Source organism: Acomys russatus, chromosome X (assembly GCF_903995435.1).
Source record: "Acomys russatus chromosome X, mAcoRus1.1, whole genome shotgun sequence".
NCBI lineage: Eukaryota > Metazoa > Chordata > Mammalia > Rodentia > Muridae > Acomys > Acomys russatus.
In genome coordinates, this window is record NC_067169.1 from 83,245,601 (window position 1) to 83,269,730 (window position 24,130).

The 24,130-nt window shown below is 37.0% G+C and overlaps 1 protein-coding gene across 1 annotated transcript in view; it reads left to right on the forward strand.

The window, feature by feature from the left end:
• Positions 1 to 24,130, forward strand: part of Col4a5 (collagen type IV alpha 5 chain) — a 192,155-nt gene that overhangs the window by 74,066 nt on the left and 93,959 nt on the right. The window contains exons 4-16 of the mRNA XM_051142260.1: positions 2,309 to 2,353; positions 6,826 to 6,870; positions 6,954 to 7,016; positions 10,469 to 10,522; positions 10,842 to 10,868; positions 13,098 to 13,178; positions 14,395 to 14,457; positions 16,923 to 16,958; positions 17,089 to 17,130; positions 17,298 to 17,390; positions 18,478 to 18,531; positions 18,627 to 18,683; positions 19,079 to 19,123. Coding sequence (XP_050998217.1) covers positions 2,309 to 2,353; positions 6,826 to 6,870; positions 6,954 to 7,016; positions 10,469 to 10,522; positions 10,842 to 10,868; positions 13,098 to 13,178; positions 14,395 to 14,457; positions 16,923 to 16,958; positions 17,089 to 17,130; positions 17,298 to 17,390; positions 18,478 to 18,531; positions 18,627 to 18,683; positions 19,079 to 19,123 — 705 coding nt within the window. The remainder of the gene's footprint in view (positions 1 to 2,308; positions 2,354 to 6,825; positions 6,871 to 6,953; positions 7,017 to 10,468; positions 10,523 to 10,841; positions 10,869 to 13,097; positions 13,179 to 14,394; positions 14,458 to 16,922; positions 16,959 to 17,088; positions 17,131 to 17,297; positions 17,391 to 18,477; positions 18,532 to 18,626; positions 18,684 to 19,078; positions 19,124 to 24,130) is intronic.

The window sequence follows — 24,130 nt, forward strand, 5'->3', positions numbered from 1 at the left end:
TGCTTTGAGGTTTTATATATATAAATTCTCAAAAGTTTTCCTTTAGTATGTTAATTTACTTTTTACCAGTGTGAATATTTTACTCATGTGGACTCCATCCGGGTGTGCATATGGTTTGTGATTTAATATTCACTTTTATCTTTTTCTCTACTCATTTACAGTGCCATATTTATTATACAGTTGTCATATTTTATTCGTAGTTTTATTTCCCATTATTTCAATCATATGCAACCAGCCACTGTTCGAAAATAATAAACTGAAAATTCTTAAAATTAACTATTCATGGGTTAAAAAACCTCATAGTATATTGCTATCCTTATTCCATATTATTCTTAGGTATTGCTAAGTTCTTACAATGTCTATACATTTTGTTATATTTATGTGCATGTAAGAAGATATACAGCATACATAAGTTTGGATACTGTCCACAGTTTCTGGTACTTATGTGTGACCTTAGAAGTTATCCTCCTTGGCTAAGGAGTGGCTTCATATTACCTTTCTTTCTGATAGTCTTCCAGTATTCTCTTTATTCATATCTAAGACTTAAGCTATTTTAATCATTGAAGCCTAAGCTCTACTATCATATCTAGTGTAGGTTCTCAGTTTTCTTTTCATTTTATGATTTTTCTCAAAGATACTGCTGGAGGGTTTTTTTCCTAAATAATATTTAGTGATACTGTCTAGTTTTAAAAACACCTAGTAACTTCTATATTCATTGTATAAAATTTCTACCTAAATTTGTAATTTAGTTTTTAAATGTTGAATTTCTTTACTTAAGAACATGTAATTTCTTTTTTTATATATTCATTTTTTTGTGTGAACTTTACAACTGTTTTAAATTTTTCTTCTTGTAGGTCTTGTGCATTTTCTTGTTAAATTCACAGCAAAATATTTGTTTTGCCATTCATAGGTGGCGTATTTTCTTCTATTAAGTCTCCTAAATGATTGTTAATATGATAAATGGTTGAGTTCTTTATGAATTTTATATATAATTGTAGTATCTTTGTATTGTTATAGTTACTTAACTGTCTCAACTTTCGGGGATACAATCTTATCATTTGCAAATAGTGATTTTTATCTCATCCTTTGGAAAATTTCCTCCTTCTGAATATAGTGCTAGGGATTGAGCTCAGGGGCTTGTATGTTTTAGGGAAATGCTCTAGCCAGATGTAACCTCAGCTCCCTTCTTTCTCACATTCCTTTCTTATTCTTTTGCTTTAAGACAGAGTCTTACTTAATGGTTCTACCCACCCTGGAACTCTGTATGCATACAAGGGTGACCTCAAACTCGTCGAAATTTTTATGCTTTAGCCTTTGAGTGTTGGGATTACAGAACCTCGATAAATTCTAGCTTTCCAATGTTCTTTTCTGAAATTCTTTCTCTTCTTTAACCATGCTGCTTGGTCTAACTGGTGTGATTTGAAGCTTTCTTGTCTTATTTCTGCCTTCAGTGGGAAGGCATAAAATATTTATCAAACAAGATATCTTCTAGTTATTTCAACTAGAATCTGCCTTGGAATGACTACATCATTGAATTTTTAAAAAGGAGGTTACTTTGTGGTGACTTCTGGCCTTGGCCTTAATAACATCCATGTCCTGGTTGCCAGAACCTGTGGATATACAACTTTATATGAGCGAGTATTCATTATTCTTTATTCAAAATGTAAAAGAAAATACTCAACAAAAGATTCACTGAAATAAGATTTACGTTTTCAGCAATACAGGCATGACTAGAAATCCTTAGGTCGACTTTGCAAGGAATAGAGAAGAGAAGCTGGAAGAGAGAGAGTTGATTTTTAAGTTCTGCCAGTAGAAGGCACTTTCTGAAACAAATGGAAAAATAAAAACAGAAATTCAAGAGCACAACATACACCTGCAGTCGGATGTGCTATAGAAACGGTCAAGATTTTGAGACTTTCTTTTTTATCCTTTTGTGTGTGTGTGTGTGTGTGTGTGTGTGTGTGTGTGTGTGTGTGTGTGTGTGTGTGTGTGTGCACAAATGATTTTGGAAATAGTGGTACTGCTATCTTTCTTCATTTTCTTGTAAGCTCCTTGCATAGGTTTATGGCATGTAAAGTTTCTTCTACATGTCAGCAGTCTCCCCAGTAAAATAATGGCCCTTCTTGGTGGTGTTCATATAATTTATCAATGCCTTGATTTTAGTAATAAATCTTCTTTGGGTGTATGACTTTAAAACTAACTTTCAGAAATTTTTACAAAAATAATTCAGGCTGCTGTAATGGAAAATTAGTTATTTGATGACTGATTTGAAGAGAAGAAAAAGAACTAAACAGATTATATTTTTCAGGGCGATGATGGAATGCCAGGGCCACTGGGACCAAAAGGAATCAGAGTAAGCAATATTTAGTGTGTGGTAAATGCTTTGTTGTTTTCAACAGATAAAACCAAGTAAAATGATGTGAGATGACAAGAAAAATAGTAAAATAATTATTGTTGCACAACCCATGTACACATGTGTTTATATATACATTCAGATATATATGTACAAGCTACAACATGCTAAGTCCATTTACTTCTGCTTGTATGGCTATGATTTCAAGGCTGACTACTTGTTACTGGATAATCAATTAGGAGGCTTTCTTCTGGGGATCATCTTGAGAACTACTCCGTCTCTCAAGAGTCATTAGTCATCTGTAATACCTTGTCTAATACCCTGTGGTATTTTCCTCATTCTCAGTAGCACATTTCTTCTTAGTCACAATTTCAAGAGTAATGTCCACCCTTGTGGGGCAGTCAAGGCAGCAGGAGTGTGTAGCAACTGGTCACATCACTTGCAGAAAGGAAACCCCAGATTGGCATCCTCGTGTCCAGATCACCTTCTCAGTTACATCTCATCCAGGGTCACATTTCCAGTGAATGATACAGACCACAGCTAAAACGGACTTTCCCCCACCAATTACCACAGGCATGTCCAGAAGGATGTTTGTCAGGTAATTCTAGGTTCTGTCAAGTTAACAACTAAAATTAACCATTACAAATATACTCTGTCTCAGCTTGACATCTAAACACATCACTTTTAAGCCATAACTTTCCACTCCTTGTCCTCATAGGCTTATGATAATTATGTCCTTTAAAATGCATTCAATCCAACTTTTGAAGTTCCCTTAGTACTAAGACTCTTAACTAAAAGATACTATAAAATAAATAAACCAAAGTCTATATTTCCAACATAATATTGGCATGGAGTAAATATCCCTATTTTAAAATAGAAGAACTGGGGCGTAGCAAGAAATAATCACTTCATCGTAAAACAAAATGCAGCAGGACATAGATCAAATTCTACAGCTCCAAATTTAGCATCTCAGTTTGAGCAGCCCTGCACACCTTTAGTTCTACCACCCACAGCACATATAGATTATTTCCTAAGCTGGCTTTTTTTTTCATGCCTGCATCTTAGCAGCTGTCCCATGTTCCTGGCATCTCCAGTATCTTGGGGTCTCAATTGCAACTTAGGCTTTACATTTACAAGTTCACACACTGGCCTCTTAAAGACTTTTTGCAGAGACTTCACACCACACCCACAAATCCTCTGGCCTTGGATTCTTTCTAAAACTTTAGAGCAAGATTCAATGACCTGCTTAATCTTATATTTTTCATGCCTCTCAAACTTCTACAATATGAACTACACTGCCAATTTCTGCTCCTATCTGTTGATGGAGCCTCTGGTGGGCAGAGCTTGCCTTCGGGACACCCTTTCTTTTGTTACAGAGCAATGTGAGAGGTTTCTCTTCAATGTTGCTGACCTTTCTGCAATTATAGCTATGTTCTCAGTACCAGCTTGAATTCTCTTCTGTACTGAAATGTCCTCTACCAAACAAGTCAATCCGTTATCTTTAATTTTACCTTAAATCACGTTCACAGGACATGAGATGAATGAAGCCAAGTTATTGGCCAATGTCATATGAATGGTCTCTAGCATAGTTGCTGATAAAGTCCTGGTACCCTCTAAAATTTCAATGACCTGTCCCTACTCTACACATTCTTCCCTGTGTTCCTGTCTTCCAAGTTCCCAGAATAGCCTTTAAGCTCTGCTTATTCAGGGGCTTTTCTAACCCAGTGTTTCAGCTCTTCCACATTCCTCCTGAAAACCATTTCCAAAGGCCTAAGAACTGCATGCCCAGTTTTATCCCCATGGTCCTAATTACTGGTACCAATTTCTGTCTTATTTCATTTCCTGCTTTTCTGATAAAATTCCATGAAAAAAGGCAACTTACAGGAGAAAGGTTTTTATTTTGGCTTACAGTTCAGGAGTTAAAGTTGTCCATAATGGTGAGAAAGTCAAGACAGCAAGAGTTTTAAGCAACTGGTCACATCACTTTCAGAATCAGATGCAGATAGCAATGATAAATACACCGACACTAGAGCACAACTTTCTTTCTCTATTTTCTCCAGTTCAGGATTTCCTGCTTAAGAAATGGTCCTGCCCACAATTGAGATAAATCTTCCCACACCAACTGATATAGTCAAGATAATCCTCCACAGACATGCGCAGAGAGCCATCTCCCAGTTGATTATAGGGTCCGTCCAATTGCCAGCTAATACCTACCCACCTCCACTGTTGGTATACATACAGCTGGTTTTAGAATTAGAGTATATCACTTTACCAATTGTGGTAGTTTTGAAAAGACAAGATCTTCTCTGAACTTCAATTTCTTCACATGCTAGAAAGGTAAAGAGTATATCTCCAAGATATCTTTGGGCTTCAAATTTCTGTTTATAGGCTACTGTCTCTTAATGTTGGCTACTAAATGCATGAATGGTAACATAACATGCTTATGTGGGCATTATTATTACAACCACAACTTCTGTAATTATTTGATATTTAAATATTTACATAAACAATCCTTGCACAAGTTTTAAAAATGTCCCATTGGCGATATAATCTTCAGCAGCATGTAGTATCCTAACCTGGTGCATCGTACATGCAATGTTAGTTCTGAGGCTGACACAAGAAGATTGTAATGAATTCCAGATCAGTACTGGGTATGGACTTTGGAATCTGTCTCCAGCAAATCAAAAACAAAAAGCAAAATGAAAGTCCGCATAGGTTGCCTTCCGTGGTATTTATTACTGGTGGAGATATGGTAATGGGAAAATTGAGAAGGATGTTTACATCTTTAATTTAATTTGGCAGGTATAAATGTGATTTTTTTGTAGTAAATTGGTATCATATACCAGTAAAGCTCTTCATAATAATAACATGGTATCTCAAATAGCCATATATACCTACCATGTGCTAAGCACTGTGGAAACTATATTTATGGTTGTGAGCCTAGCCTTTAATGTCTGAGCCATCTCTCCAGCCCAACACTGTGGAAACTAAAAAGAACTTGTCATTCTATTAATGGCTACTTGCAAATGTCTCAGAATATTCAGGTAGATCCTCTTTTTGCAGTACAACTTTAGAAGTGATATATATATGTATATATATATATATATATATATATATATATATATATATATATATGTGTGTGTGTGTGTGTGTATATGTATATGTATGTAGTTTCAAGTCTCATTTTACAGACTACTTTTGATATGCAGAGTTTAAAGGTAAAAACTTTTAAGTTTAGACAAATGTAGAGAGTATACACTAGATTAACCTTTCTTGTGCTTATTTATACCTCTAAAACAATTGAACATTTTGACATTTCACTCAGTCTCTAAACAGCTACTGTTTTTGCAAATGTTTTAACGTAAATACCTCACACCTTTCACTTTGCCAATGGAAACTTCAGTGTGTCTCAGTAACTATTAGCCACTCCTGTCTTTGTTAACAATTTATAGATTACTTTTAATTAAGTCCACATTTCCTCAGGCCACCATTTTTACCTGGAATTTTAATAAATTAATAAACTGCTATAACAACTACTTGAAATAGTGATCAAGGAAAGATTTTTGAGGGGCTTCCTCGTTACAAATACATATACTTTAATGTTTCAGCCAAGTGTAGTTGTTCTTTTTTTGAGATAAGGCTTTACTAGGTAGACCTGGCTGAACATAAACTCACAGACAGTGCTGGGATTAGAAGTGTGCACCACCATGCACATTATTTTTTTGAAACTCATTTTGTACCATCCTTGATCTGCTAAGTCTTTTTAAGTTTGGTTTCTGCCCATTGTCCTTTTACCAGAAGTCATTGATTGCCAATACTTCCTTGCTTTCTGGCACATAATCCCACAATCTTTCAGAAGCCTTGTCTGCTTTCCTCTCCTCCCAAACCTTGCTCTGATAGTGCTGCAGTCACAAACCTAAAATATCATGTTGTGTATTCAAAGTTGTAGTGTGCCTTTGAGATGGATGCATACAATTGGATTGTTAGGTTAAAGGACATGTGTGTGCCCAATTTGGGTAGGTATTTCCAAATTCCCTGCCATAACATTTGTAGCCATGTTCTCAGTACAGAAGAGTACCGTTTTCCCTCTGTCCTCACCAACAGAAATAGTTTTCAAGTTGTCTTTTGCTAATTCTGACAGGGAAATTTAATTGAAATATGTTTGAGGTTCCATTAATATCCTTAGAGAGAGATCCATTTGTTGCCCACTGATCTCCTAGTAAATTCATTATTCACAAACCTAAAAGAGGTTTATATGTTAAGACAGACATCCACAGTTTTGCTTACTGCTACTAACTGTAATGAAGAAAATATGTTTAGAAACAGGAGTGTCTTGTTTTCTGTAAAAGGGATATTAAAGATAGCTATATGAAAGAGCTTTTCTGTAGTTATTAAAAGAAGTGATTGGTGACCATGAGGCACATTTTGTAACAGTCTTGTCATTAGCTCAAGGGATTTCCTTATTGTTATAGGGTCCTCCTGGACTTCCTGGATTTCCAGGGACACCGGGTCTTCCTGTAAGTATGATTTCTCATTCTTCTAAAACTCTCTAAAAAGTGATCTATACAATATTATAAGTTTGTGATATGTCTTTTCAAAGGGAATGCCTGGCCATGATGGGGCTCCAGGACCTCAAGGTATCCCTGGATGCAATGGAACCAAGGTGAGGTTTCCTGTACTTAATTGTGGACAAATTGTTGATCATACTAGATATGAAAGTCTGAAGACAACATTTTCAGTATATATTAAACTGCAGTAATTTATTTAAGCCTGCCTAACTTGTAGGGACAGTGCATTAGTTCAGAGGTTACTTTAAAAATCTTTGAGTAAAGAGGTATGAATATTAAAAGCAAATTGGGATATATGTGCTTCACATACTATAGAAGTTGTCGGCCCTCTCTTAGCTTTTATTTTAAAATATGCACTATTTAAAATGTTTGAATATTCCATGTTTCAATTAAAAAATTGGTTGTATCTAATTGATACAGTGGAGGAAGGAGCTCTTATAATGCCACAGGGCACATGTGGAGGTCAGAGGACAACTTGCAGGATTTGGCCTCCTTCCACCATGTGGGATATGGGGATCAAATTGAGACTGTCTGAACCATGGCAGTAGGCGCCTTTGCCTACTGCACTGTCTCACTAATTCATGCTTTTTAAAAAAATCTTCCTTAACTGTCACTGTGAACACTACAAGACCTTTCATCAGCAAAAATGATGCACTTAACAACAACAACAACAAAACACCGCAAACTTCAGATAACAGCACTTTTCTTGTTTGGAGTCAACAATTTGAAATTAATATACAGCAATAGATAGTGAGGAAAACTATTGGTTTTACTGTAAGATGATATTTTGTAGCTTCTTTCTTTTCCTAAGTAAATGTGCTACTGCTTCATGTTGATCCTTTCCATAGTTTTGTTTACTGCACAATATTTTATAAAACTGCACCTACCCTATATATTTTAAATCAATGATATATGACAGAAATTTACATTAGAATGTACCACTTAACTTTTTTTTATTAATTTATTCTTGTTACATCTCAATGTTTATCCCATCCCTTGTATCCTCCCATTCCTCCCTCCTCCCCCCCCATTTTCCCATTACTCCCCTCCCCTATGACTGTGCCTGAGGGGGATTACCTCCCCCTATATATGCTCAGATCTAGCCAATGGTCAGAACATTCTCCACACTTGAGTGGAGAGTGTGATACGACTTTCTCACATACTCTGGTGCCTCACATTTGACCATGTCCCCTGGAGGGGGAGACCTGGTGGCACTCAGAGGAAGGACACCAGGTTACCAAGAAGAGACTTGATACCCCTTAACTTTGTACATTAAAATAAACATATTTTCTGAGAAATTTCAAAACATACATAAAATCAATACAACCCTTTTTCTTTTTAGGTTTTCTACAAGAATTTATGTTTCCTTGCTGTTGTTATAGATTTTTAGAATAAAGCTTTAAACTTTCATTTTAAATGAGTTGTATCCCTATAAAAAAGTCATACAATAGGATTCTATTCATGGCCAATAAGCCTTATACAAATTTTAACACTTTCCCACTAAATCCCAGGACCTCAGCCAAGATGACACAATCTTTTTTTTTTTTTTACTTTTTAAAAATATTTTTACTTTAATTTAACATTTTTTGCATATATACTAATATTATTACACATATACACAATAGATTACCTATACCAAGAAGAACAATCAGGAATCATATAAATGTTATAATCTTAGTGTTTTGAGTATTTGTATTTGACAGCCTCGAGGAAAACATCTTTCCTGTCTTGGTGCATCTAAATTTCTGAATGTAAATCAATCTCCATCACATCTTGTCATTATCAACTTAAAACATCTATCTAGACCTAAAAACATCTTAACCCCTAAACAACTAAGCTTCATTGTAAAACTAAGCTACCTGGTCTTCAACTCCATCAGAGACTTGAGAAGGAATAAACTTGATTACCTGAGTGTGATGAGAGTGCAGGTTAGTAGCTTTCCAAATGAAAGATGACGGAGACAGTTTGCTACCTGAATACTCACCCAAAACTTTCTATAACCTAGGAGCATCATCTTCAGCCTGCTGGCTCAATATGTCTGACAGACATATTTGTGAGGCAGGAACTATTGAGGACTTACCTACCCTCTCTTGGCAGAGTTTGGCCATCGACTCTGTCTGCATCCAAGCTTACCCCCTTTTTATAGGCAGAATTCTGTCTGTGGTAGAAATGAGGACATTTTGCCCACTGGCTTGTTTGTCACATTTGAAGCCATCTCCATAAGGAGGTTCTTTGATGCTCATCATCTTCTTTGAGGTAGGCTGGGTATTGTCAGGAGTCCTGTCTCATTGTCAGTGAATCTTTAAAATAATGAAAACATTTTAAAATGCCTTATTCTGCATATCTCTGAGGTTTTTGAAGACCTTATCTAACTATTCTACCTTATCTTTATATAGAATCATATCTATCTGCTGCACCTAAGATGTATATTCTTTTATTATCATTATTATTATTATTATTATTAATTCATTCATATTACATCTCAATGGTTATCCCATCCCTTGTATCCTCCTGTTCCTCCGTCCCTCCCATTTTCCCCTTACTCCCCTCCCCTATGACTGTGACTGAGGGGGACTTCCTCCCCCTGTATATGCTCATAGGGTATCAAGTCTCTTCTCGGTAACCTGCTATCCTTCCTCTGAATGCCACCAGGTCTCCCCCTCCATTAGAATTTTCTTACATTTCTCAATAGGTATGTAAAATATGAATCCTAATGTTGCAGCCACAATGTATGTGTTCTTTTTCCTTAATGTCTTCTAAATTCTATATGGAGAATACACTCTTTCTTTTTGGTCCTAATATTTCCATGTATAAAAGGTGATGCAGAGAAAGCCATTGGACAATAAATCAAAAGCACAGAGGTGTAGTAATTTTACCCTTTTAAACCTTCTGACAGTTTTGTTTTTAGAATTACTATAACATATATATAGTTATTTGAAAAGAATTTGTGTTGGTGTTCTTCTATCTCTATTTTAACTGTTATTTTCTGAACCATATGTCTGTGCTGCTACTTTACAATAGTGAATGAGAAAAAAGGGATACCTAAAAAAATATAATGGCTTGAAATTGCTAGAACTGTTTTTACTGTCTTCTTGGTGCTATTAATAGCCTTCTTTCTTGCCATCTTTTCCTTTTTACAAAAATAATTTGAAATAGTTTACAACAAAGGAAAAATGAAATGGTAAGTTTGAAATAAAAATTTATACAACACAATGTCAGGAAATTGGTGCAAATCATTAATATTAAATGTGAAAATTATCAGAAATCTTTGGTGTGATGGTCTCAAAATATGTTTTTTTTTTCAAAAGAAAATGACTGTGGTAGAATTTCCCTTAGCTTTGGTTGGGGTAGAAGAGCAGGGCTAAAAGTATCCTGCTTTGTAGGTGAATTGCTATGGATAGTTGATTCTGAGATAATTGGAAAGTGGATGCTAATGAATTTTTGGTGATCTGGTATGCTTCAAATGGCTTTTAGAGAAAGTTGTTGTTTGTTCATATAGTTATTCACGGTTTCTTTTTCTACACTCTTTCTTTTTAACTCCTTGTAGGGAGAACGTGGATTTCCAGGCAGTCCAGGGTTTCCTGGTTTACAAGGTCCTCCAGTAAGTTCAAAAATCTGAAATTAAAGTGAACTCAATAAGTAACAGGCAAGGTGTGAATACAAAGTTTGCTCATATAGAACAAAGTCACATATTTAGAGTAGCAAACTAGAGAATTTTAAAAAGAAATTAAGGCTATTTGCTGAAGAAAACCAGGGATCCTATGATAGTATAAATTCTTTGTATAGAGTCCTGTAGTATCAAATATTCTGAAATGATCCCATAGAAGTTATTCAGGTTGCTTTCCTTTTGTCTAGCATATGTTCTTTTGTTTACTCTTGCCCAATGGGCATAAAATTCTCTTTTTTCTTTTTAATAATAGGGACTTCCTGGGATCCCGGGTATGAAGGTAAGCATCTCAGGCTGAGAAGGTCAACAGTTTGAATACGTAGAAAGCCTACAACTGCGGTAGGATAGTAACCACAAGCTCTGTCTCCACGTGGATACGCATAGAAGTTATGCCTCTACGTGTGTGTGTGTGTGTGTGTGTGTGTGTGTGTGTGTGTGTGTGTGTGTGTGTTGCTCGAATCTCTCCTGACACCTTCAGACTTTGGATCTTCATAGGACTGACTGGTGGTTCTCTCTAGATGAGTTCTTTATCTCTGGCTTCTGTAACACTCTAGCCTCCTAGGGTTTTTGTTTTTCTTTCTGCACCTGACAGTTCTGCATTCTTCAGTCCAAACTCATTCTGTTCTGTCCAGCAATCATTAAGACACAAGCCAGACTCTTCCTTCTCCTCTATGCCTGGACACATTAATAATGTCCAAGGTTTTTATTCATTTAGTGACTATGTAGTTACTGGCCATCTACATTTATAACTTCAAATCAGATTTTTTTCTGACTCCAAAATTTATGTGTTCAAGAGCCTTCTTAAAATCTCTGCTCAAATATCTCCCAGATGCTCACATTAACATGTTAGAAGTCAACCCTCAAATAACCCTGCACAATCAATTGAATCCCCATATATATGAAGTTTGTGTCACTATACAGTATAAGATTTTAAAATTATGCTTTTATTACATCTTAAAAATACATGCATCCAACATATTTTGATTATATTTAGCCCCCACTATTCCAGGCCCACTGCTACCCTCCCTCATTCCATGCCCTCTCCTACTCATATCTCCTTGAATTTCGTTTGGGCTATCCACATTCTCGTTGGTGTAAGTCCATCCACTGAAACATGATCACCCTGTCAGAAGCCACACTCTTAAAGAAAACTGACTCCACCTCACCCTGATGCCATCTGCTGTCAATAGCTTCGCATCTAGCGGTGGGATTTCATGAGACTCACCTACCTCAATCCTGCAGTGTTGACTGGATTTATCTTGTGCAGTTCTTATGCAGACAACAACAGCTACTGTAACTTCCATTATGTCCAGAAGACACTGTTTTGCCCTGGTCCTTCTTGACCTCTGGCATTTATAATTTTCCTGCCCCCTGTTCCACGAGGTTCCCTAAGTCTTGGGAAGAAGAGTGTGATACAAATGTGCCTATTATGATTGAGCATTCCACTGACACTTATTCCCTGTACTTTGATTGGTTGTGAGTTTCTGCATTAGCCATTGTCCTACACACACACACACACACACACACACACACACACACACACTTCTCTCATGAAATCTATGAGTTAAGTTGGTAAGATCTAACGGGTAGAGATATATGAATTTAGAGGGCAGTTTGATACTATGTCAACTGAACAAAATTAAAGTACTAGATATACTTCCTGGTGCTAATGAGCTTTCCAGCAATGGGTTCTTGGCCAGACTTACAGTACCAGGAGTTTCCTCTTGCGGAGTGGGCCTTAAAACCAACCATAGAGCAGTTGGATACCCCCATAACATTAATGCCACTACTCTACCTGTGGGCGTATCTTCTCATACTGGTCATTGGTGTAGCAACAACCATTTCTGAAGCCATTTTTTCTCTTTGATCACCGGTACCATTGCTCTGAATTTAGCTCACTTTACAACTTAGAATTGCTGTTATTTTCATAGCAGACTTAATGCTAGATAAGCACCTCTACCACAGAGCCAGCACAGCTTTTAATTACTTATGGAAAATTACACTTATCTTTCAGGCTGAGACCTACATATTCTTTTTATGTTTCTCTTATGAATGCCTGGTTAACTATCTGTATTATTTATTTATCACTCACCATGCCATTTTGTTTTACTTTACAGACTGAGACAGAACATACTACCATCTTGTTTAGTTGCTATGGTTTATGTTTCTTCATTATGCTTTTAGCCTCATGAGAAAAGAGTCTCTACTTCTTTATTACTAAGTTCCCAGTGCCTAAGACAATTCTCCACAAATATTTTATATCTACTACATATTATTAATTAACAAATAACTAAAAGTGCCACAAACTCCTAATAAATCTGTTGTAATTTTGTAGACTATGGTTACTTCTTAATTTACTTTTCAAAGGTAAATTTTAATGAAATTACTGGTGTGCTTAATCTTTCACTGTATTTTTGTACTAAAATGAACTCTCAGACTACTATTTATGTTCTTGCTGATTTTCATGAATAATAATGATTACAACTTATACTGTTGGGTTTTTTTTTAGGGGGAACCAGGTAGTATAATCATGTCATCACTACCAGGACCAAAGGGTGATCAAGGATACCCAGGTCCTCCTGGAATACAAGTAAGCGTGCAGGGATTTTTTCTGTACTATGTCATTAAATCAAAGGATCATGCAAGTCTTGAATCATCAATACTTCCTGTTTTAGTTATACAAATTATCATCTGAAGTCTTTTCTTTTTAAGTCACAGCTTGCTGTGCTGGTTTTTTGTTTTTTGTTTTTCTTAATTTACACTGGTGATCTGCTTCCATGTATGGCTGTGTGAGGATTTCAAATCCCCTGCAATTAGAGTTATAGACAGTTGTGAACTGCCATATGAGTGCTAAGATTTGAACCCATGTCCTTTGGAAAAAAAGCCAGTGCTCTTAAATGCTGAGCCATATCTTCAGCCCCTCATCTGAAGATTTTAAGGCATCAATATACTCCTTCTATTCTATGAAAACAATATGGGACAGGGAAAGTTTTAACAAGATACATTTGCATTCTTTTATCTATATTTCCAGTGTCTTTGAATGTTTGTGTGTGCAACAGCAGAGGTTTGTTTCAAAAATAACCTTCCACAAACTTCTTATGTTATATGCAGCAGTAGAGTTCACTGTAAATGTTCTTCTTATAAATAAAAATCATTGATCTTTCTTAAGATATTAAAAATGCCATTTGTAAGAGTGTCAATTATACATGACATCTGAGCATACTTTGGAAGGCTGACGGAATGCAATTTATGCATGGTAAACATCAAATGTAATCTTACAAAAAGATTGTGTTAGTTTTATATATAATGTACAGAGAGACAGTAATGGCTTTTGAGTATTTATAGATGAGGAAGTCCATTATAGTTTATGAGAATCAATCCCTTTACCAAAAATACAAATCAGGAGTTTTTTCTATTTCATCGCCAAGCAACTATGTTGGAGATTTTTTCATTTGCTCATTTTTTATTCTTTATCTGGCATTACCAGTCACACTCTCTTAAGTTCCTTCAATCTTGTCCTTGATTGTTCATGGAATTTATTATGAATATTTAAAATAAAAATATAATAGTACATGCAGAATATATGCTTATACAATGTAAAATGAACACCCATGAACACTCTCAAACCCAACACTAAGATGCTTAACCCTTCTATTTGCATACTTTTTAAGTTCTGATAATATTGCAGGGATATAAATTTATGAAAATAATTTACATTGCATACATTTATTTCTTTATAAGGTAAGGTAAAGGGTTGCATTTAAGAGGTTTTTTTTTTATCCTTTTCTTTACTCCCTTTCTAACAGGGTCCACCTGGCCCCAAGGGTATATCAGGGCCAAGTGGTCCTCCAGGGCCACCAGGCTTAATGGTAAGCTTCTTTCTTCTTTGCTTTCTGACTCACAGATATGAGTACTGATTGTATTAGTTGAAAGTTAACTTTATTTCAATATTCACAGCTGTAATTTTGTTATTTAGTGGTGACTCTGTTATGTCAAAGAGTGTATTCTAGGAAAGCAAAGCCTCTACGTTTTTATACAGGTGAAAAAAAGACAAACATAGAAGTAAATACCTGAAAAGGAGAGCTGGACATATAGCTCAATGGTAGAATGTTTGTAGCACATACGAGGCCCTGCTCTCTCCAGTGTGTTTAAAAAAAAAAAAAAGATAATAAATCCTACTGTGATACTTAGATTTCATTCTAGTCATGATTGGGGTTAGGCCTTTGCTGCCATCGCCTTAAAAAGGCAGTAAATTTGTATTCCTGTCACAGTAATTTTTTACATGCCTGTCTGTGTAATATACTATGTATTTATGTGAAAATTTTGATTAAACCTGTATAGATATGCACTTTTGTTTGTGACAATTGGCTCTTACTCTTAAATAAGGGAAATACTGTATGCTACATTCTAGAAGAACCTACTAAAACTCCTCCCCCTCATTCAGGTTGAATTCATTGTAAACATCCCACAAAGCCGAGAACTCTGGGCCTTGACACTTTTTCATAATTCTACTGTTACAATATTGCTGTTTTCTAGGTCTTATTAAACCCTGAATTTCTTTAACCCTTGTAAACTAATTAATGGATTCACCTCACACATCTGAGCATTTCTTCAGTTAACTCTTATTCAACAGAGGAAGCAAAGTCCTAGAAATGACACTGCGGTACGATATGTAAATAAACAGAACATGCTCATATTAAAATCATTATACATAGGCAGGCAAGGATCGAGTTAACGTTGCTTTTAAAATGTCTTTATTCTTGAGACCCTCATACATATACATAACAAAATATGGTCATGTTTATCCCCCATGTCTCCCTTCTAACTCTCCCCATGTCTGTAAACACTTCCTCTTCCAACTTCATGTTTTTAAAAAGGAACTCATTAAGTCCAGTTATTGCTGCCCACATGTACATGTGTATGGAGCCATCTAATGGAGCATGGGAATCCTATCAGTGGTCACATCCTCAAAAAGGGGTGATTTCCCCCTTTCCTAGCAAATGCCAGCTGCTCATAGCTCCCCAGTGAGAAGAGAGGCCTGGAGGTCATCTACCTCATCTATGCTAAGAATTTTGCTGCCATGACCTTGTAAATGTCTTGTGTAGGTAACCCCAGTTTCTGAGAGTTCAAGAGTGCAATAGACATGTCATGTCTAAAAAGGCAACATTTTACAACACTCATCATCTTCCAGAACTTATAATCTTTCTACTTTCTCTTTCTAAATGTTTCCTGAGCCTTGGGAGAGGGCATTGATATAGATGTCCAATTTAGGGCTGAGCACTCAGTCTCTTATTCTCAGCACTTTAACTAGTTATGTGTGTCTCCCACTGACTACTCTCTAATACAAAAAGGAGGATTTCTAATCAGGGTTAAAAACAACCCAAGTCTATTAGTATAAAAATAAATATTTAAGAGGCATGTCAACAGCATGACCATTTAGTAAAATAACAATAAGGTACCATCACTGGGTCTAAGACCCATCCAGCTTCAGGTTTTGACCAGGCTTGCAATCTGTGGTTTGGCATTCCATCCAGTTAAGTGGTCCTCCAGTCCAATAAGAATGATTAGTTACCCAATAACAGTCATGCCACTATTGCACCAGTGGGTATGTCTTGTCTGGCTGACAGGTATTGCAATATGCAGGACCCAGCACTAGGTAAGATCGTTATGTGTTTTCTCTCCCAGCATTTTATGTAGCACTTTCTGCACTATGAAATCTGACCACTAGGGAGGAAGATTCCTGGTGTGTTTGAGATTGGTTTCTTTGTATCCTGCAGCCAAAGTATGAAGTGTCTTCATTTATAGTGTCTTATATATACTTATGGAGAAGAACCAAGAAATGACATTTAAATTTTCATATATTGAGAAATTTTCAGAAACACAAACCCAACTGCATACAACAAGGCTTGCTTAAAATTGGGCATGTGCTTCTAAAAAATCCACTTCATTGTTTTCCATAATTATGTTTAAAAACAGTATGTTTATTGAAGTTAATTTTGCTGGTTTTGGTACATGTGTTACCTACCCCTCTCATATATCAGTCTTAAGTTTCTGCCCCTGTCAATTCTCATTTCCATCACCAGAAGTTTTTACATTTGTCTAGGTTGTTTTGATCAATCGAGCTGTGTGTGCCTCTGACAAAATACAAACAGGAGGAAAAAGTCGGAATTTTTGGTACCTCACTTTAGTACATAGCTGCTTTATCACTGAGCTATATCCCCAGTCTTAAAAATAGTTTGAAGGTCTGTCTCAGTTGTCACATTTTATAAAACCAAATAATTTTAAAGAAACATCTCACTATGATGTGTTCTTTTTTCTTTCTGTGTCTTCTAAGGGCCCTCCTGGCCCACCAGGCCCACCAGGACCAAAGGTAATGTTCTTTCTCTTTACATCATTTATCTTGTGTAGATTAGTTTTATTATTATTATTATTATTATTATTATTATTATTATTATTATTATTATTATAATGAAACATTAAACTGAAATTTCTCTCCTCAGGGAAATATGGGCTTAAATTTCCAGGGACCCAAAGGTGAAAAGGTGAGTAAAAATAAATATTGGTTATTCGGCCTTCATGTTTCTCCTTTCATACTCATTTGTATTATCTTTTTCCTTCCTCTGTTTCTTACAGTGACTATAGTTTATTTATAATATTATTACTTGTAGTAAACTATTAAATATCACGGTAATTTTTGTTGTGTAAATAGGGTGAGCAAGGTCTTCAGGGCCCACCTGGTCCACCTGGGCAGATCAGTGAACAGAAAAGACCAATTGACATAGAATTTCAGAAAGGAGATCAGGTAAGCCCTCAGGGAGGGGAATTTGATAAAGATTTTGTTATAGATATGTTAATTATCTTGATGGTGGTAATCACTTCACACTGTGTAGGTATATTGAAATATCACATTGTGCATTCTTAATATGGTTAATTTTTGTCAATTACAACTCCTTTATTAAACTTTTCAAAAATTTATGGAAAATTTAAAACTAAAGAAATCGAAATTTGTAGATAAATGGATAGAGCTAGAAATGATCATAATGAGTGAGTTAACCCAGAAGCAGAAAGACTCAAATGGTATATACTCACTTATATCTGCATACTAGCCCAAGGGGCATGTTCCACAAAAGCCTTCACTTACCAGGAAACTGGGACAAGAGGGGAGGACATCCTTCCTATTGGGACTCTAAATGGGAGAAGCATGAGAGAATAGCAAAGTAGAAGGATCCAGATGGTCCTAGAAACCTACAAGTAGAACATTATGATAGGCAGATTTGGGCCCAGGGGTCCCGCTCAAACTAAAGCACCAGCCAAGGACAATATAGGCGGTAAACTTTAAACCCCTACCCAGATCTAGCCAATGGGCAGAACATTCTCCACAGTTGAGTGGAGAGTGGGGTATGACTTTCTCACATACTCTAGTGCCTCACATTTGACCATGTCCCCTGGAGGGGGAGACCTGGTGGCACTCAGAGGAAGGACAGCAGGTTACCAAGAAGAGACTTGATACCCTATGAGAATATACAGGGGGAGGAAGTCCCCCTCAGTCACAGTCATAGGGGAGGGGAATAATGGGAAAATGGGAAGGAGGGAAGAATGGGAGGATACAGGGGATGTAACAAGAATAAATTAATAAAAAACATTTAAAAAATGTTGTTTTCTGTTAAATGTACTATATATAGATGTCTACTCGTAAATGAAGGTTTCTTTCAATAGCAAGGACTTTGAATAATTAAATTTTTAAAAATAACTTTATCAGGGTATCATTCTGCTGTTTATACTAGATGAACCTAAAATTCACACTCTAAACCATGTCTATGACCATCCCTAGGAGAGTGAGATGCATATTCTAGCATTAATATGCTTCAATTTCCCTCACATCTGCATAGGGAGATCCTGGTGATAGAGGGCCTCCTGGACCTCCAGGAATACCTGGTCTTCCCGTAAGTATTATAAAAATGTTTAAAATAATTTAATGTGAGCTGGTATTGATACATTATATCTCCTGAATCAATGTTAACCTACCGTTTATGTGCAGGGTCCTCCTGGTGGTGTGAAAGGTGAAAAGGGTGAGCCAGGAGAACCAGGCAAAAGAGTAAGTGTTATGACCACTAGTAGTGTTTACAGGAATCCTAAATATGCACATGTGCAATATTTCTTTCATAACCCTAGTTGTATTGCCTGCAAATATCACTCCATATATGACTTACAATAATAACTGTCATTTCAAAAGTCTATTTAGCTGGGCAATAGTGGTACATGCTTTTAATCCCAGCACTCAGGAGGCAGAGGCAGGATGATCTCTATGAGTTAAAGACTGGCCTGGTCTACAGAGCAACTTTCAGAGCAGCCAGGGCTCTATGGAGAAACCTGGTTTCAAAAAGCCTAAAAAATCACTTAAAAGAACTAATGGTTGCTATAGCCTTTCATTTCCTACTTTCAAACTAACAATTTTTTTTTCTTGCTCCATCACTGCTTTGTATCCTACAGGGTAAACCTGGCAAAGATGGAGAGACTGGCCAACCAGGAATCCCAGTGAGTAGCTCTGATCCTTTCCTTTAACAAAACCCATTGGTAATATTTGCACTATTTGTAGGTGGTTGTAAAATGGCAGAGGGCACACAGTATGGAGTTTGGAAATAGTTTAAATGAATGGAAATGATGATCACTATTTTAAATATAAAATTGAAATTTCTCAAGTTGTAAAGCAGATGTGATAAGGTACGCTTTAATTATTGTCTTAGATTCTTTTCCAGTTGCTGTAATAACAAACACTGACCATGGCATCTTAAGAGAGACAGAGTTTTTTTGGCTACAGAAGGACACAGTTCACCACTGTGAGGAAGACGTTCAGTAATTAGGGAAGGCGTGATGGCAGAGATTGGCTGCCACATCATTTAGTGTCGGTGTTGTTTACCAGTTCACATATGTACATCTTTCATACTATCTGAGCACTCTCATCTCCCACTTCCCTGCCTCCACACAAATCTCCTTTTCATGTTCATGTCTATTCATTTTGTCTTATGGCCGAGAAAGATTAACCCAGGCTGTTGATAAGAATAAATGCGGAGCCATCAATTGGAGCCTGATGGGCTCAGGAGTGGAGACCATATAACTAAAGATGGTGATTCCTCCCCTTGCAGAATCTATTCAAAGTCAATAATAGTTCAGACACAGATGATGGGGCCCCATGAGGCCCTTCTTCTTCCCTGACAGATTCTTTTTTCTTTAAAAATTTTTATTTTATTAATTTATTCATATTACATCTCAATGGTCATCCCCTCCCTTGTATCCTCCCATTCCTCCCTCCCTCCCATTTTCCCATTATTCCCCTCCCCTATGACTGTGACTGAGGGGGACTTCCTCCCCCTGTATATGCTCATAGGGTATTAAGTCTCTTCTTGGTAGCCTGCTATCATTCCTCTGAGTGCCACCAGATTCTTGATATGTCTGGTGTTGTGTAGTCGCAGTGCAGACAGCTGCAGCTGATGTGAGTTCATGATGACAGAAGTAGAATTAAGAGAAGGGTATTTAGTGGCCCTTCCCTCCCTGTCCCTGGGCTCTTACAGGCTTTCTGCTCCCTCATCCAAAATGTTCCTTGAGCCTTAAAGGGGATGATATAATTAAGTGACTGGTTTGTGGCTGGGCCCATATCTGTCATTTATATTCTGAGTCTTGGGCAGCTACGAGTGTCTGCATACACCACTGTTCATTACGAGGAGGGCTTCTCTGGTTAAGGCTGGGGAACACTTGTGTCTATGTGTGAAACAGGTATTTAGAAGGCATTTGCCCATATATCTGCTAAGGTAACCATGAGAAACACATTCTGCGTGGACCTACTTCCTCTCCAGACCTAGGTCGTTAGCCAGGTTCATATTACCAGGTATTGTCTTCCCACCTCTTTCTTCCCACCTGCCCCAAGTGGGTCTTGAATCCCCTCAGAGCATAATCGGTTACACCTCACAATGGTCAAGCTGTTATCCCACCAATGGAAATACCCTGCTTCCCAGGTGATTTCTTTGGATTCCCTTTATCCTTGTTACGTGTTCCCCTACTCATACCCTTATTTCTCCACTCTCATCCCTCCATTCTGGCCTAAGCCTTTGCACACACAGTGCCGCCTTCTTTACTTCTCTTTACTTATGGTCTATTATCATCCCCCTCATCTTTTCAGGTAACCTCTCCTTGCTCCCGTTTCTTTCCTCGTTTCCTGGTTTGCACAGATACTCCACCTGACATATGCCATAATAATGAATTGAAGATGATCACCACACAAGAAAGATGATATGAATTATGCAATTTAGGGGCCAGGTTTTCTTACTTAGAATAATTTTTTTCAATTTCATTCCATTTCTCTAACAATTTTATAATTTAGAAAAGAACATTTCACTTTCTTTGCATTTATCATTTGTTGGGAATCTAGACGGCCTCCATTGTCTAAGTACTTTAACCCTAACCCTAATGCTAACCCCGAGTAGAACTGCAATGAACATGGGTGTGCAAGTATCTCTGTAGTAAGACATAAGGTTTCATATGCCTTGGAGTGATAGAGCTGCATCATGTGCTAGTTCTCAGTGTTTCCTGAGAAATCTCCAGACCAATTTCCAAAGTTGCTATACTAGTTTACATACCTACCAACAGTGTAGAAGGGTTCTCCTTTTCCAACATCTGTATCAGCATTTGTTGTTACTGATATTTATGATGACAGTCATTTCAACTGGGGTGAGAGGGAATACTGAAGTCATTTTAAACTGAATTCCACTAAAGGCTAAGGATCTTGACTACTACATTAACTGTTTCCTTGCCATTTGTATGTCCCTTTTACTTTAAATCCATCATTTTATTTGCTTGTTTGTTTGTTTGCTGTGTATAAGTGTTTTGCCTGCATGTATGTATGTGCACAGTGTGTCTCTGGTGCCTAAGAAGTTTAGAAGGAGTTCTAGAAAATTGCAAGCCACCATGTGGGTTCTGGAAAGTAAAACAGGTCCCCTGCAAGAGTAACAAGTGCTCTTAACCAGTGAACCACCTCTCCCATCCCTCTGAATATTTGCTTTTGCTTTTGTTTTGTTTTGTTTTGTTTTTTTCTTTTGAGAACTTTCTCTTTACTTCTGTAGCCCATTTTCAAATTGGGTTGCCTTTTTTCTTCATATTTAATGCTTTGTGTTCTTTGTGTGTTCTTAACGTCAGTCCTCAGTCAGTGTATAGCAGGCAAAGACTGTATTCCATTTTGTGGCTCACTTCTTCACTTGAATGAGTTTCCTTTGCTGTTCATAAGTTTTTAAATTTCTTGACATCCCACATTTTGATTGTTTTAGTTACTTTTCCATTTCTGTGCCAAAAGATCATGACCAAGGCAGCGTAGAGAAGGAAGGGTTTGCTTGGATTTAAGGGTGCAGAGGGATTATGGTCTATCTTGGCAGAGAAGCAGCAGGCTTGAGCTGGGACAGTGAGCTGAGAGATCACTTCTTGAATTGCAAGCAGGAAGCAGAGAGAACAAACTAGGAATGGTGCAAGGGTTTGTATCAAAGTCCAGCTTCAACATCAACTGGGGAAACTGAGGTGGGGCATAGATCCTGTGGCTGGCTGGCGAGCCTGCAGACTTTCTCTCAGGGCAACCTTCCAGACTGGACCTGCTTGTTCCGGGCAATGGTTTCCACTGATGGTGGCAAGCTGAGACTAGAGCTGACAACTCATAATGGGGGCTTCCACTGATGGTGGCAAGTATCTAAATAGAAAGGGAAAGGAGAGAAAAGAACCATGCACACACACACACACACACACACACACACACACACACACACACACTCACACACATACACTTGATAATGAAGTAAGGCAGACTACAGCAGGTAGGTTTCTGCAAGCTTCTTCTGAGTTTCTCTTACTTTACACATTCTTACATATACACACACACACACACACACACACACACACACACACACACACACACACACATCTTGGTGGATGGAACAATCTCCAAAGAGCAAGTTCCAACAAACTTACTATTTCTTCCATGGCTTATATATCTCAGCAAGATCTTTCAAGCAGTACAAAAATCATAATGTGTTTACATTCTACTTTCTTTAAGCAAATGATTACAGTGAGTATATGTAAGAAAAATATGTGCCTCAATAACCTCACATGATCAAATATTTTGCATATTATGAGCAAGAAACAAACATAAAAAACAAGTTATTTCCAAAACCCCATATACATTTATAACTAAGCAACTTGTTATATATTAACATAGAATAAGCAAACAAGGTAATTTCTCAGCCAGCTTTTCTTTCCTGACAGGCTGCAATTTGCAGTTACAAAGAAAGAGTCAATTATCTTAAAAAGTAATCTTATAAAGACTTTAAAAGAATCGCAAATCTAAGCTATATAAAAATAATCAACCATTTCTCCTTTAAATCTTAAAGGTACTCATCTACTCATTAATAATTTCTATTAAATCATATCAGGAGGTTGAGAGAAAAAATAAGTATAAAAATTAGTCACCATGAAGTCCAGCTTCAGTGAGAGTCACGTCAGCTAGTGCTAATTGGGTACTGTCTTTGCTTACAAACCTCAAAAAGTCCCTACGTGTACTATTTTCTGAACTTTAAATTGTTCCCTAAGATTTTCTGCATCAGGGTCAATAGCAAAAATATCTTTACCTAACTTTGCTAAACAATCTATTTTCCCGAAGACTTTCTACATCAGAGCCACTAACAAAAACATCTTTACCTAATTTTGTTGAACAATCTTTTTTTTCCCTAAAATTTTCTACATCAGAGCCACTAGCAAAACATCTCTGCCTAGCCTTACTAAACAATCTATTTTCCCAAACTCTTTCTAAGGGTACTTACTGGTCACTGCTAGCAATCTGCATCTCTAGGCTCTTGTCAAGGGTGGTGGTTGAATCATTATCTGCTCCAGTAGCCATGCCTGAATGAGATCAAGCATTGTTATTGCCTATACAAGTGATATTGACCAGTGAGAGGCTGGAAGCCCCCTCTATAGTACTCACACACTCACATATTAAGGAGATTATAAGGACAGCAAGGGTAACAAGCAGAGCTATGCTCCATAACAGCATGAAGTTCTCAGGACATGCACTTCTCAGGGTTATGCCTTGCTGAGACACACCCATCATGGGTATGCTAAACGGTGGTCCTTATTCCATGAGTTCCTCCAGTAAGGCCACATCTGCTAGGCCCCCACACACAGCACCATGGACTAGGCACCTGTGTTCAGATGCCAAAGCCTGTGGGGGACTTTGCCATTCCAACTACCACAGCAGCTGTTAGTTTTGTTTTCTTGGCTACTAAAATCCTATTCAGAAAACTGCTTGACTATACTTATATGTTTGAAACAATATTTTTTTTTTTGCTTTAGCAGTTTTAGAGTGTTAAATCTTACATCAGCATCATTGGTCCATTTGGAGTTGGGTATTGTACAATGTGAGAGACAGGAATCCAATTTCATTCTTCTGAATGTGGATATCCAGGCATTCCGGAACCATTTGTTAAGATACTTTACTTTTTCAAGTGTATTTTT